The sequence below is a fragment of the Petromyzon marinus genome, chromosome 42 (genome assembly GCF_048934315.1).
Source record: "Petromyzon marinus isolate PM22_M1 ecotype Great Lakes invasive population chromosome 42, UKy_Petmar_22M1.pri1.0, whole genome shotgun sequence".
Lineage (NCBI taxonomy): Eukaryota > Metazoa > Chordata > Hyperoartia > Petromyzontiformes > Petromyzontidae > Petromyzon > Petromyzon marinus.
The window spans coordinates 13,928,766-13,944,007 of NC_133708.1; the positions used below are offsets into that span (position 1 = coordinate 13,928,766).

Consider the following 15,242-nt stretch of genomic DNA (forward strand, 5'->3'; position numbering starts at 1 on the left):
CCCCCCCCTCAAATATGACGTCACGAAGCTCTGCCCCCCCCCCTCCAAAATAAAACATGCTTCAAATCTATATTCTTGTTTTTTTCGGTAAAGAACCAAGAATATGAATCCCTGCAGTCACGAAAGCTTCAAATCAAAAATGCTTCAAATCGCTTTAAACTATTGTCATTGTAGTGCGTATTTAATGTGGCGCTGCACTCTGATGTTGTAGGAGAAAACATTAATTAAAAATTCGATTTAATTAAGTAGAACGTGTTGTCTTTATTTAAAGTTGCACATTTTGATGTGACGTCACATTTCTCAACTCCCCCCCCTCCCTTCGTCACACATCGTCACAAATGTCTGACCCCCCCCCCCCTTTAGGTACGTGACGTCATTTATGGACGGCCCCTTTGTATGATGAGCGTTGACATGTATAAGGGCACGGGGTGACCAATACGGTCTGAGTAGGTCAGTAACACGGGCTTGAGATGTTTGTAATTGCTACTTTCGTTCACGTGACAAACCTTACTAATTGTCTGTGTCGGCTGGTGGGTTAGCGACACATTTATATTTCCGCGATATAACCCGACGAGATAAACCTTTAGCATGGATTATGATAATAGTTGTCGTCGGCTGAAGGCTGACTCGGCCGTGACACGTGACCCGCCGCCCTGCGTGCACTTGTCCAGAAGGGCCGCGCGGGCTGAGCCTCGCCACGTGACTTCCTCTTCCGGTCTGGGCCCCACGTGGTGGGAGCCGTCCGCTGGGGTTCAGGGATCGAGGGGTGAGATGGGGACTCGCGCCGTGGCCGAGGGGGCCCAGGGAGCGACGCGGGGGATCGAGGGGGCCCAGGGAGCGGCGCGGGGGATCGAGGGGGCCCAGGGAGCGGCGCGGGACGCCTCGCGCCGCGTGTTTGTGGGCGGCCTCGTGGCGAGCGTGCGGCCCGAGGAGCTGCGGCGCCGCTTCGAGGCGTTCGGGGCCGTGGGGGACGTGGCGGTGAAGACGCGGAGCGACGAGACGGGTGAGGGGGGTGAGCGGGTGAGGGGGGTGAGTGAGGGGGGTGAGTGAGTGAGGGGGATGAGTGAGTGAGGGGGGTGAGTGAGGGGGGTGAGTGAGTGAGGGGGGTGAGTGAGGGGGGTGAGTGAGGGGGGTGAGTGAGTGAGGGGGGTGAGTGAGTGAGGGGGGTGAGTGAGTGAATGAGGGGAGTGAGTGAGGGGGGTGAGTGAGGGGGGTGAGTGAGTGAATGAGGGGGGTGAGTGAGTGTGTGAGGGGGGTAAGTGAGGGGGGTGAGTGAGTGTGTGAGGGGGGTGAGTGAGTGAGGGGGGTGAGTGAGTGGGTGCGGGAGGTGAGTGAGTGAGGGGGGTGAGTGAGTGTGTGAGGGGGGTGAGTAAGTGAGGGGTGTGAGTGAGGGGGGTGAGTGAGTGAATGAGGGGGGTGAGTCAGTGAGGGGGTGAGTGAGGGGGGTGAGTGAGTGAGTGAGGGGGGTGAGTGTGTGAGGGGGGTGAGTGAGTGGGTGCGGGAGGTGAGTGAGTGAGGGGGGTGAGTGAGTGGGTGAGGGGGGTGAGTGAGTGTGTGAGGGGGGTGAGTAAGTGAGGGGTGTGAGTGAGGGGGGTGAGTGAGTGAATGAGGGGGGTGAGTGAGTGAGGGGGGTGAGTGAGTGAGTGAGGGGGGGTGAGTGAGTGGGTGAGGGGGGTGAGTGAGTGAGGGGGGTGAGTGAGTGTGTGAGGGGGGTGAGTAAGTGAGTGAGTGAGGGGGGTGAGTGAGTGAGTGAGGGGGGTGAGTGAATGAGGGGGGTGAGTCAGTGAGGGGGTGAGTGAGGGGGGTGAGTGAGTGAGTGAGGGGGGTGAGTGAGGGGGGTGAGTGAGTGGGTGAGGGGGGTGAGTGAGTGAGGGGGGTGAGTAAGTGAGGGGGGTGAGTGAGGGGGGTGAGTGTGTGAGGGGGGTGAGTGAGGGGGGTGAGTGAGTGAATGAGGGGGGTGAAAGAGTGAGTGAGGGGGGTGAGTGAGTGGGTGAGGGGGTGAGTGAGTGGGTGAGGGGAGTGAGTGAGTGGGTGAGTGAGTGGGTGAGGGGGTGAGTGAGTGGGTGAGGGGGGTGAATGAGTGGGTGAGTGAGTGGGTGAGTGAGTGGGTGAGGGGGGTGAGTGAGGGGGGTGAGTGAGTGGGTGAGGGGGTGAGTGAGGGGTGAGGGGGGTGAGTGAGTGAGTGAGGGGGGTGAGTAGGTGAGGGGAGTGAGTTAGGGGGGTTAGTGGGTGAGGGGGGGTGACTGAGGGGGGTTAGTGAGTGAGGGGGGTTAGTGGGTGAGGGGGGTGAGTGAAGGGGGTGAGTGAGTGAGTGAGGGGGGTTAGTGGGTGAGGGGCGGCTAAGGTGAAGGGGTGGGGGGGTGATGTGGAAGTGTGAGGGGATGAGGGGCGGGGAATGGGGAGGTGAGGTGATGAGGAGGACGATGAGTTGAGGGGTGAGATGAAGTGAGGAGAACGGTGATGCAGAGAGGGTGAGGAGCCTAATATGAGGGTTGTTTGGTAATAGGATAACGAGGTAAATGTGGTGAGGCGTAAGGGTTGAGGGGAAGCGAAGGGGTACAGGGGTGAGTGAGTTCGTGAGGAGGAGTAAATGAACGATTGAAGAGGACGCGTCACGGCTAGGAGAAGGGATGGCGACCGGTGGTCAAGACTAACGCCAGAGTGCCAGCCAAAGCAGGAACGTTTCCATAATACGTCCGCCGCGGAGATGGAGCGGCGAAATCAGCTCTTGTAACCCGAGCTCTGCTGGGTTGTATCGTAGGACAGTGAGAGATGGTGACAGCTTGGGGAGGCCTTAATCCAGCAGTGCATAGAACATGGCTGATAGTGGTATTGAATGAGGACCTCGTGTGTGTTTGGGGGAGGCATGGCTCAGCGGTTAGCGTGCTGCGGTATGAACCCCGCGCCCCAACTTCGGTTCCCGCTCTTGATGATCTGAGCCGGTTTTGTGGCCTCCAATTGGTGGACTCAGCCTCAAATGAATATCCGGTACTGTGTGTGAACATCCCCTCTAGGGAGACAAAGGCGGCCGGGCGTGGTGTCGGCCACCCACTACCGCCTCGTGTGCCATGCCGGCCGTCATAGGTGCTCGCTAACAGCACTTGCTCCACCAGTCTGTTAAGGCTACACGGGGTACCTGTGTCTTTGTGTTGCAGGCACTCCCATCAAGACGTTCGCCTATGTGAGCCTGCAGACGAGTGACGCCGAGCTACGGAAGTGTAAGGGGGAGAGTGCTATGCAGAAGGGCCGTTGCCCAAAACGTCACCTATTGTCTGTTTTTCTTTTAGGGCCACAGTGTTCTTGATAAATGTGCCGAGTGTTGTTGAGGAGTGAGATGAGTGAATGAGTGAGCGAGGCTATGAAGGAGTGACCACATGAGTAAGTGAATCATGATTACTATGTTTGCTTTCCACGTGTGTTGGAGTGTCGTGTCGTTGTGTAGCCATGTGTTGTGTCACGTCGTGCCTCTGTTGTTTTCACTGGTCCTGGTGGCAGTTGTGACGTGGTTGTGGCTACGGCGCAATTGTGGCACGGTTGTGGCTGCAACGTGGTTGTGACGCGGTTGTGGTTGTGACGCGGTTGTGGCTGTGGCTGTGACGCAGTTGTGGCTGTGACGCGGTTGTGGTTGTGACGCGGTTGTGGTTGTGACGCGGTTGTGGCTGGGACGCGGTTGTGGTTGTGACGCGGTTGTGGCTGTGACGCGGTTGTGGCTGCAACGTGGTTGTGACGCGGTTGTGGCTGTGACGCGGTTGTGGCTGCAACGCGGTTGTGACGCGGTTGTGGCTGTGACGCGGTTGTGGCTGTGACGCGGTTGTGGCTGCGACGCGGTTGTGGTTGCGACGCGGTTGTGGTTGTGACGTGGTTGTGGTTGTGGCGCGGTTGTGGCTGGGACGTGGTTGTGACGCGGTTGTGGCTGTGACGCGGTTGTGGCTGCAACGTGGTTGTGACGCGGTTGTGGCTGTGACGCGGTTGTGGCTGCAACGTGGTTGTGACGCGGTTGTGGCTGTGACGCGGTTGTGGCTGCGACGCGGTTGTGGTTGCGACGCGGTTGTGGTTGTGACGTGGTTGTGGCTGCGACATGGCTGTGACGTGGTTGTGGCCGAAACGCGGTTGTGGCTGTGACGCAGTTGTGGTTGTGACGTGGTTGTGGTTGTGACGTGGTTGTGGTTGTGACGCGGTTGTGGTTGTGACGTGGTTGTGGCTGCGACACGGTTGTGGTTGTGACGCGGTTGTGGTTGTGACGCGGTTGTGGTTGTGACGCGGTTGTAACGCGGTTGTGGTTGTGGTTGTGACTTGGATGTGTCTCCTCCAGGCTTCTCCGTGCTCAACCACACCAAGTGGAAGGGTGGGACCCTGCAACTGGAGCTCGCCAAGGAGAGCTTCCTGCAGCGGTGAGCAAGTAATCGGATTACTATGTGAACCCGGACCTGTAATCTGTAATCCGCTATCAGCACGTGGCAGCGGGTCAACGTCAAACCATTCCAGGGCTGTGGCTGCGTGCTACAGGAGCTCTGCGTTCATTTGAACTATCTACGTGGTGTGGGATAACACAAAGATTAACATGCTCTCTGTAGCCTTAACAGACTGTTGGGGCAAATCCCATTTGCGAGCACCTACAAAGACCGGTACAGTACACGAGTGGGGGTGGATGGCCGGCACCATGCCCGGCCGCCTTTATCTCCCCAGTGTTAAAGTTTACACGGCGCGATAGACCTAGCGCACCTTCGATTAGCACGGTTTGGCTACGTACGCTGCGAAATAATTTCAACATACATACACGCATAGGGGAGTCGCAGGACCGGTCATGTTGATGACTTGGGTCACTCTTGCAAATGAGGCTCTATCCTGGTCTCCTGAGTGCTCACCTGGTGAAATGAAATAAACTTGACAACCTGCATCGTCTACTCCTCACACCACCTCATCCCGTCTCCCCCCCCCTTCCCTCAGGCTGGAGAAGGAGCGAGCGGAACGCGCAGTGGCGAAGGAGGAGGAGGTGGGGGCCGCGGGGGGTGGGGGCCCAGGGAACCCTCCCCTCCTGGTGGCGCTCAACGCCGCTGGCGCCGCCAACTTCCACATGCGCGGTGTCGTTCCGGGCACCGAGGTGCCGGGGGTTCCGGTACGGCGCCAGCTCGCTCGCCCTATCGTTCTCCTCTTCCTTCAACCCCTCGTTCGCTCGCTGGCTCGCTCAACCCTTTCTTACCCACTCGCTCACCCGTCGCTCACTCGCTCGCTCGCTCAACCCTTTCTTACCCACTCGCTCACCCGTCGCTCACTCGCTCGCTCGCTCAACCCTCGCTTACCCACTCGCTCACTCGTCACTCAATCCCTCAACGCTTGCTTACCTTTGGGTGACTGAGTGTGTGTGGTTGGCGTGGTTGGGTGACTGAGTGTGTGTGGTTGGCGTGGTTGGGTGACTGAGTGTGTGTGGTTGGGTGACTGAGTGTGTGTGGTTGGTGTGGTTGGGTGACTGAGTGTGTGTGGTTGGTGTGGTTGGGTGACTGAGTGTGTGGTTGGTGTCGTTGGGTGACTGAGTGTGTGTGGTTGACCTGGTTGGGTGACTGAGTGTGTGTGGTTGACCTGGTTGGGTGACTGAGTGTGTGTGGTTGGGTGACTGAGTGTGTGTGGTTGGTGTGGTTGGGTGACTGAGTGTGTGTGGTTGGTGTGGTTGGGTGACTGAGTGTGTGTGGTTGGTGTAGTTGGGTGACTGAGTGTGTGTGGTTGGTGTCGTTGGGTGACTGAGTGTGTGTGGTTGGGTGACTGAGTGTGTGTGGTTGGGTGACTGAGTGTGTGTGGTTGGTGTGGTTGGGTGACTGAGTGTATGTGGTTGGTGTCGTTGGGTGACTGAGTGTGTGTGGTTGACCTGGTTGGGTGACTGAGTGTGTGTGGTTGGTGTGGCTGGGTGACTGAGTGTGTGTGGTTGACCTGGTTGGGTGACTGAGTGTGTGTGGTTGGGTGACTGAGTGTGTGTGGTTGGTGTGGTTGGATGACTGAGTGTGTGTGGTTGGGTGACTGAGTGTGTGTGTTTGGCGTTGTTGGGTGACTGAGTGTGTGTGGTTGGTGTGGTTGGGTGACTGAGTGTGTGTGGTTGACCTGGTTGGGTGACTGAGTGTGTGTGGTTGGTGTGGTTGGGTGACTGAGTGTGTGTGGTTGGTGTGGTTGGGTGACTGAGTGTGTGTGGTTGACCTGGTTGGGTGACTGAGTGTGTGTGGTTGGTGTGGTTGGGTGACTGAGTGTGTGTGGTTGGTGTGGTTGGGTGACTGAGTGTGTGTGGTTGGTGTCGTTGGGTGACTGAGTGTGTGTGGTTGGCGTGGTTGGGTGACTGAGTGTGTGTGGTTGGCGTTGTTGGGTGACTGAGTGTGTGTGGTTGGTGTGGTTGGGTGACTGAGTGTGTGTGGTTGGTGTGGTTGGGTGACTGAGTGTGTGTGGTTGACCTGGTTGGGTGACTGAGTGTGTGTGGTTGGTGTGGTTGGGTGACTGAGTGTGTGTGGTTGGTGTGGTTGGGTGACTGAGTGTGTGTGGTTGACCTGGTTGGGTGACTGAGTGTGTGTGGTTAGTGTGGTTGGATGACTGAGTGTGTGTGGTTGGCGTGGTTGGGTGACTGAGTGTGTGTGGTTGGGTGACTGAGTGTGTGTGGTTGGGTGACTGAGTGTGTGTGGTTGACCTGGTTGGGTGACTGAGTGTGTGCGGTTGGTGTGGTTGAATGACTGTGTGTGTGTGGTTGGCGTGGTTGGGTGACTGAGTGTGCGTGGTTGGGTGACTGTGCGTGGTTGGGTGACTGAGTGTGTGTGGTTGGTGTGGTTGGGTGACTGAGGGTGTGGTTGGTGTCGTTGGGTGACTGAGTGTGTATGGTTGGGTGACTGAGTGTGTGTGGTTGGGTGACTGAGTGTGTGTGGTTGGTGTGGTTGGGTGACTGAGTGTGTGTTGTTGGGTGACTGAGTGTGTGTGGTTGGGTGACTGAGTGTGTGTGGTTGGTGTGGTTGGGTGACTGAGTGTGTGTGGTTGGTGTGGTTGGGTGACTGAGTGTGTGGTTGGGTGACTGAGTGTGTGTGGTTGGGTGACTGAGTGTGTGTGGTTGACCTGGTTGGGTGACTGAGTGTGTGCGGTTGGTGTGGTTGAATGACTGAGTGTGTGTGGTTGGCGTTGTTGGGTGACTGAGTGTGTGTGTGGTTGGCGTGGTTGGGTGACTGAGTGTGCGTGGTTGGGTGACTGAGTGTGTGTGTTTGGCGTGGTTGGTTCCAGGACTGGGTGGTGAGCAAGTTTGGGAGAGTGCTGCCCATCGTGAAGGTGAGGAGAAAAGACAAGAAGAAAATATCCTTCACTGCGTCCGTCCGACGACTGGAGACGAGTGTCTCCAGATGTCTCTGTGTGTCTCTGTGTGTCTCTGTGTGTCTCCTGTCTCCAAGTGTCTCTTGGTGTACTTGTGATATCTTCCGTCTTCCAGTGTATCTCTTACTGTGTGTGTTTGTCTTGGACTGTCTTTTGGTGTCTCTATCTCCTGTCTCCGAGTATCTGTTGGTGTCTCTTTGTTTCTCTGAATGCCTATGTGTGTCTCTGTGTATCTCCTCTTTCCAAGTGTCTCCGTGTGTCTCCTTCTGTCTCTGAGTGTGTCTGCATGTGTCCTTGTGTCCATGTTGAGCATTGCGGTGTGTGCAGCTAGAACAGCTGCACACACCGCAATGTCTCAGCTTTCTAGCCATGCAATGGCGCTGGCTGTCAGCTGGTGAATCGCTCTAATGCCACCGTTCAGAACTCATAGACTCACAGAGACTCATAGAATCACACCGAGACACATGTACTCGCACAGAGACCTATAGACTCGCACATAGACTCGCACAGATACCCATAGACTCTCTCTGCATGTCACTGTGTCTCTGCATATCACTGTGTCTATGTGTGTCACTGTGTCCCTAGATGTCTCTTTAAAAGCTACTCATAGCTTACATCCATTTATCATCTGCTGCTGGATGAAGGCCACCACATGCCGTGTCCGTCATGGGAGTTGTTGGTCAGTGTGGATTTCTCTGCCCAAAACCCCTGCTTTGCCAGCGTGGTTTGTGGTTAGGGTAAGCGTTAGCAGTTAGGGTTAGTGGTTAGGGTAAGGGTTAGCAGTTAGGGTTAGTGGTTAGGGTAAGGGTTAGCAGTTAGGGTTAGTGGTTAGGGTAAGGGTTAGCAGTTAGGGTTAGTGGTTAGGGTTCCCGGTTAGGGTTCATGGTTACGATAAACGGTTAGGGTTAAGTGGTCAGTGTTAGTGGTTGGAGTGAGGGTTAGCGGCTAGGTTTAGCGGAGAGGGTTCGCGGTCCGGGTTTGGGACCGTGGCCACGCCGTTCCGCCCTTGACTCCTCCGTGCTCACGTCATCCGGTACGACCCGTCCAAGTTCTGCCACAACCTCAAGCGCCTGGCGGCGCCGGAAGTTGAGACCCCCCCCACGCCGGTGAGCCAGCTCACCTGGCAGCTCCCCGACGACGACAAAAAAAAGAAAAAGACGAAGCGGCCAGAACGGCCGCCCGCTGCCCGACGCGGCGCCGCGACACCGAAGCCGGCGTCGCGTAACAACCGCGGTGGCGTCGGCGCCCGCGGTAACGGCGCCGAATCCGACGAGGCGGACTCGGAAGAGGAGCTGGCCCGCATGGTGGAGGCAGCGGCGCAGGTGGAGGAGCGGCCGCGGCAGCGCCGCCTGCGGGACGACGGCGACCAGGAGCTGGAGGTGGTGCCCGTCGGGTTTGTGCCCTCGCGACCCCGCGCCGGCGACGCGAGCGACGGCAACGATTCCGACGGTGAGGAGGGCGGTTCTGTATGGTTGCCGCGGGCGACGGACCGTGCTGTTGTCGCCGTGGCGACCGGGGAAGCGCGGACCGCCGCGTTACCCCGGCCGACCCCGAAACGCGGAGCTGCTCCAGGCACTGCCGGAGCGGAGGGGAAGAAGCGGAAACGCGTTGGGAAGAGTTGCCCACATTGCAGCAAGGAGTTAGCGGAGGAGGATGAGGAGGATGAGGAGGATGAGGAGGATGAGGAGGATGATGAGGAGGATGAGGATGATGAGGAGTATGCGAAAATGATGCAGGGCTGCTACCGCCTCGAGCTGAGCCTTGACGACCTCCGCGCGGCCGTCTCGGGGTCTCAGGGGGGCAGCCCCGACGACGACCCCAGCGACCGCAACAAACTCAACGGCCCGGAGCGTGAACCCCGGGTCGCGGAGCCAGAGCCAAAGCGTGGAGCGCCGACTCCGGGAGGAAGTTCCACCACCCGCAGTAGCAGCAAAAAAAAACTGAAACGGGATTCTGTGGACAGGGACGTTGACGAGGTGTGTGACGAGGAGGGAGGGCTCTCGGCGGGAAGGCACAGCTCTCGGCCGCCCCTGTTCCTTGGCACGCGCTGGCTGTTCGGAGACACTCGGGACGGCGGCGGTGGCAGAGGAGGGGGACCTGGGGAGACGGCCGGGTTGCCCGCTCGCCCGGCACCGGGAGAAGAGAGCGGCCGGGGAGCGGGCGACGAGGAGGAGGTGGAGGAGGAGAAGCAGGAGGAGGAGGAGGTTTTGTGTCGCAAATCTAAAAGCAAGAAGAGGAAAAAGGTAGAGAAGGAGGTGGTGGAGGAGGAAGAGGAGGAAGTGAAGGAGAACGCTGTGTATTGCAAAATCAACAGCAAAACAAAGAGGAAAAAGAAGAAGAAAGAAGAGGAGGTGGAGGAGGAGGTGGAAGAGAGCGTGTGCCACAAAAACAAGAAGAAAAAGAAGAGAAAGGAAGAAAAGGATGAGGGGGTAGAGGAGGAGAGGGGTCACACGGAGGTCGCGGGGTCGCAACCCCAGGAGGAGGAGGGGAAAGAAGAGGCGACCATGTCAAGGCCGGGTCGTGTCGTCAAGGTAACACCCCCTCACCTCTTCCCCTGCCCGTCCCCCTCATCCTCTAACCTCCTCACCCCCTCATCTGCTCCCTCATTCCTCACCTCACCCTGTCACCTCACCTCACCCCCTTTATTCTCTAACCTCCTCACATGCTCACCTCTTCCTCACCTCGCCTCTCTCGTTCACCACCTCACCTCACCCCGTCACCTCCTCAACCCCTCACCTCCTCTCCCGTTCATCACCTCACCAACTGCCGCTGTCGCTTCCTCACCCCACAGACCGGGTTTGGAGAGGACGAGCGTTTCCGTCTGGACGGGAGGTTTGAAGACAACGACGAGGAGGGGGAGGGGTCGCAGGGGGGCGGTGACGGTGAGGATGACCGCCCCCTCCTTCCTCAACCCGCTCCGCACTCATCCCTCTTGCTCACTCCTCGCTCACCCCTCGTCCCTCGCTCACTTCTTCCTTACTCCCTCCTCGCTCCCTCTTTTAATTCCTTTCCTTGCTCCTCTCTCGCTCGTTCCCCAACCTCCTCACTCACCACCGCTTTTCTCAGTCCTTCCCTCGGTCATCCCTCACCCCCTCGCTCACCGCTCTCCCACTCCTTCCCTCACCCCATTGCTCACCCCGTGTTTATGGCGGTTTCATCATTGACACCATCACCCTGCCACAGTGCGCGCGCGTGCGCGTGCGTGCCTGCGTCTGCGTGTGTGTTGCTGACCCACCCCTACTCGACATCTGTGAAAAAGAGCTTCATTGCTCATGGGATTCCTCTTAAGTCGAAATGAAGATTTTGATTCTGTGTGTGCGCGTCAGGTGTGGAGACACCAGGGGGCTCGGAGCTGAAGCAGCCGAAGAGTGGGGAGCTCGTGAAGGGGGTAGTTACCCCAGCCTCCTTCCAGCAGGACCCGAAGGGGGCCAAGCGCACCACCCTCAGGTGGCCACCACACACGCGCACACACACACACACACACGCAACGCACACACACACGCAATGCGCACACACGCACACACGCACACACACACGCAACACACACACACGCGCGCACACGCACACCAAACGCAACACACGCACGCACGCACGCACACACGCAAAGCACACACACGCAAATACACGCGCACACACGCGCACGCACGCGCACACGCATACATACGCGCACACGCACACACGTATATATGTACACGCACGCACACATACACGTTTATATGTACACGCACGTACGCACAATCACGTACGCACAATCACGTACGCACGTACACACACGCACGTACACGTATATACTAGCACGCACACACGCACGTGCACGCACACCCTAGGTCGACTCGGCCTTAAATGAGTACCTGGTGCATGTGTAAACATCAGCACTGGAGAGACAAAGGAGGTCGAAAGTGATTCTGGCCACACCAGCCTCACGTGTCCGGCCTTCATAGGTGCTCGCTAATAGCACTTTCCCCACCAGTCGGTTAAAGGCTACACGGGGGATCTTTGTCTGTGGTGTGTGAGCAGCAAGGCAGAGCGGAGGCAGCGCCGCGAGGAGGAGAGGTGGGGGCCGCCCGTCTCCGCCAACACCTACTACCACGTGACCTCCGAGCTCAAGCAGCTGTTTGGCGGGGGGCAGGAGGAGAAGGGGGCGGCGGTCGTGGACGAGGTCCCCCCCCCAACCCAGTTTGCGTTTGACTTCCTTTCGGGGGGCTCCGGATCTACAGAGGCTCGGGACCAGGGCGGCTTCTCCTTCTGCTTCTCCGTTCCGGAGGGAGCTCGGGAACTCGCCCCGGCCGGTACGCTTGCTCGCCCGCTCACTCGACCCCACGCACTCGCCCTCTCACTCGCCCGCTGACCCCAACGCCTCTCGCTGGCTTTCCCACCGACTTGCGCCTCTTCGTTGCCAGGAGACCGCAAGTCGGTTCCGTTTCAACCGGATGGGAGTTTCCACGACAGCAGCTCGGAAGAGGAGGAGCAGGACGAGGTGGAGGAAGAAAAGGAGGTGGAGGGGGCAGGGACGCTCGGGTACGGTGGAATGTGGTGAAGTGAGCGTGTCGTGTTGCTCCTCATTTATGCACTCGGCACAACCCGACTCCGTGGTGTCAGGTAACGCGGTGAGCGAGCGCCTTGCGTCTGTGTGCCTCACCGTGTCTCACCTTGTCTCTCGCCATATCTCTTCTTAGGTCTCCCTCGACTGCATCAGGACTCAAATTTTTCTTCTTCACGAAGGACGACGCGAGGCTCACGGGTGAGGGGTGCACAACACTTGCTTACCCTTAGCAATACCACTCTCACCGTCACCACATCCACGTCTTATACGCTGATGTTAACCACACTCGCCCCTCACCACATTCGCCTCTCACCCTCATGACACTCACCTCAAACCTACGAGGTGCAGTAGTTTGCGCACTGCACTGAACCCGGCGACCCAAGGTTCAATTCCCGCTCACGACCAACGTTAGTTACGGTCATCTAAACTGGCCCTGTGCCTCCCTTCGATCAACTCAGCCTTAAATCAGTACCTGGTGCAGTGTTTAAACATCAGCACTGGGGAGACAAAGGCGGCCAGGGCTTGGTGTTGTCCACACCACCCTCTCGTGGTGCCGTGCCAACCTACCATCGGTGCTCACTAGCAGCACTTTTCCGAAAAGTCTCTCAAGGCTATAGGGGGGATCTTTGTCTTGTGTGCATGCAGAAGGCCCGCAGTCGTTCTGTCGGAGCAAGGCGATGGAGGAAGTGAGGGACGGCTGGGAGGAGATGCGAGCCAACCTCAGACAGGTGAGCGCTCACCAGAGCCACATCGCCTCCTGACCCTCACCCCTAACCCAGCCAAAGGCTCTTGGGTGTGACCTGTGACCTCCGTGCGTGACGGGGCGTCACGCACGGAGGTCACAGCTGGCTCAGCAGCGGAGTGAGCGGCTAACAAATTCAAATCCTGGTTTGGAGGATTTGAACTTTGTGAACAACCAAGTCCCACATTGGTTGTCCACTGTAGTCTGGGCTCTTTCAACGGAGGAACATAAACACGACACAAACGCTCTCTCCTAAAATCCTCTGCCCTCCCTTCTCTCTCCCCATGCTCTCTCCGCTGCAGGATTACCGCAAGAAGCACAAGGACGCCATTCGCAAGAGTCGCACCAAGCCCGGCACTGCTAAGTAGCCGGCATGGGGGACGCCGTGGGGGGACACGGGGTGGACACGGGGTGGACACGGGGAGATACGGTGGTGGGACCGTGTCGTATTCCCCGCTCGGCTCGCGTGTTCCCGACGTTCCAATTGACGCGGCGCGTGTACACCTTGCAACGCTTGCACCGTGTATTTTCCATAATACAGGTTTTTTGGGTTAGATCGCGTAAATATATAATTGTGTCATTAAACCCGACAGAGCCAATTAGTAAGGGTTGTCACATAAACAGAACGTGACAATTCATCACGAGTACAGCACACCGGTTTGTTGGAGAGCCAAGCCACAACATTTACAATCTGAGCACAACGTTTCGCCAGTAATTACAACTAGCTTCATCAGGCGACAGCCAGATTTGTGGAGAAGTCTATCTGTTTCATTCCTTATATAGAGGCCTTTACGTAACAACCTTTATTAATTGGCTGTGTCGGGTAGTGGCCGGTTTAACGACACATTTTATATATTTACGCGATCTAACCCACAAAAACCTGTATTATGGATGATATTGGTCGCGAAAGCCTACGTGTTAAACTGACTATTTTTTAAATAAACAACGATATTTTATTTATTTGTATTTCCTGACCAAGTCTGTGCTATGAGTGCTGCGGCATGAGATCAAGAGCCCATTCAACCCACGGAAGCGGATATTGCAGAGCTACCTCCAAGGCCCCTCTCTGCACTTGACGTCATAGGATGACGCTTGTCATCCTATGACAGTCAAACTGGTATCGTTTGTTCTCAGGGTTGGAATTTTAACAAATTAAGCACAGCACAAATAATTTTTAATGTGATGCATATTTTTTGGGCGACCGGGCTGAGACCATCATCAACTTGCTGCACTTGACAAGCCGGTTTAATCACCAAGGCTGCCGGGATTCTGAACCCAGGAATTTCGGCGGTCCCAGCTCAACGCCTCAGAGCGGCAGGGCCACGTCCACAACGGTGTGGGAGAAGAGGTCAAAGGGCAAGGGCAGCAGCCATGCCCTTTGAGAACTGGGGTGAGTAACGATGCACGTGGATGAATCGATTTAAGTCAGTTTCTTCCACTGGGACCGTGGTTGTAACAAGCAGTTTAAGATTTATGACCAATGAGACGTACACAACGCAATGAAGATGGCGATAATGGTTGGGCTGCGGCGGAGCAGACAGGAAACGAAACAAACGAGGGTTCTCCAATCGCAGATCGCGCACCGTGGCAAACCGTCAAATCTCTGCAATTGGCTCGATCGTGTTGGGAGAGGACACGCGGTCTGGATATCATTAAAAACATGGATAATGCAAATCACGTCCTTTTAAAATGGAACGCGTGTGCGTTATAACTTGCATTTTGAATAAATAAGTTTAAAAAACGTGTTCATTTACCGATGTGGATGGAGAATGCGTCTTATTTCTTGGCTGCTCAGACGAGTTTGTTGCTTTGACGTTTGCTGTCACATGGGCACCGAGTTGCTAATCCTCGACGAGAGAGGAGCAGCGACTATATACAGCATAATCCAGCACGCGTGAACGTAGTTATATTTTGGCAGTTTCATCCCCGATCCTGTGATAAATCCGTCCATAATACAATTGAGACTTCAACGTAACCTAGGAAATTCTTGGGTCGGGTATTGATGTTACTTTCTGACCCGCCCCTACCGGACTGCTGTGATAAGGAGCTTCATAGCTCATCAGTTTCCTCCAGGATAAATAGAAGATTGTATTTATAATTACCAATTTCAGTGCACCTTCGATTGTGTGGTACCACGACCGCAGAGTCACTCCAAAAACGCTGCGACTCCCCCCCCCTACCCCCGCCCTGAAGGTGCCGCACACACAAACACATGGTGTCCCAGTGGGGGATCGCCTGGCACCACGGGTTTTCATCCGAAGGGCCCCTAGAGGGGAAGTCCCACGGTTTCCCGATGCCAGGAGATTGGCCGACCCCCTCAGGACAAATTACATTGCGGCCCCCTAAATTGGCTTAAAGTTGTATTGGCGCAGAGAAGCTCACCAGGCTAATCGCAATGAGACGCTCAGCACCGAGGAGGGGCCAGGGTGAAATATTACGTGAGCAGCGCAGACGAGGAGTTGGGAGGGAAATCCCTGCACGCACCGCGGGTTTGTATTCGGCAGCGGGATGGCCGCTCAGGGTAAACCGGCTGAGTCAGGGGTAAGAAATGCGGGCGCAGAGACAATGGGCCGGGGGATAGCGTAACGTAATGCCCTAGGTAACGGCAGCGAAACGTTGGAAAATCAAAAG

At 56.7% G+C, this 15,242-nt stretch overlaps 1 protein-coding gene across 1 annotated transcript; it reads left to right on the forward strand.

The window, feature by feature from the left end:
• Positions 1–384: 384 nt before the first annotated feature.
• On the forward strand, positions 385–13,571 carry NOL8 (nucleolar protein 8). The gene is made up of 13 exons (XM_032969775.2): positions 385–1,003; positions 3,156–3,218; positions 4,313–4,391; positions 4,948–5,116; positions 7,240–7,308; positions 8,352–9,857; positions 10,118–10,208; positions 10,653–10,773; positions 11,344–11,615; positions 11,727–11,844; positions 12,003–12,067; positions 12,515–12,597; positions 12,914–13,571. The coding sequence occupies exons 1-13, from the start codon at positions 589–591 to the stop codon at positions 12,977–12,979; spliced, it is 3,117 nt and encodes a 1,038-aa protein (XP_032825666.2). The 5' UTR covers positions 385–588; the 3' UTR covers positions 12,980–13,571.
• The last annotated feature ends 1,671 nt before the right edge of the window (positions 13,572–15,242 follow it).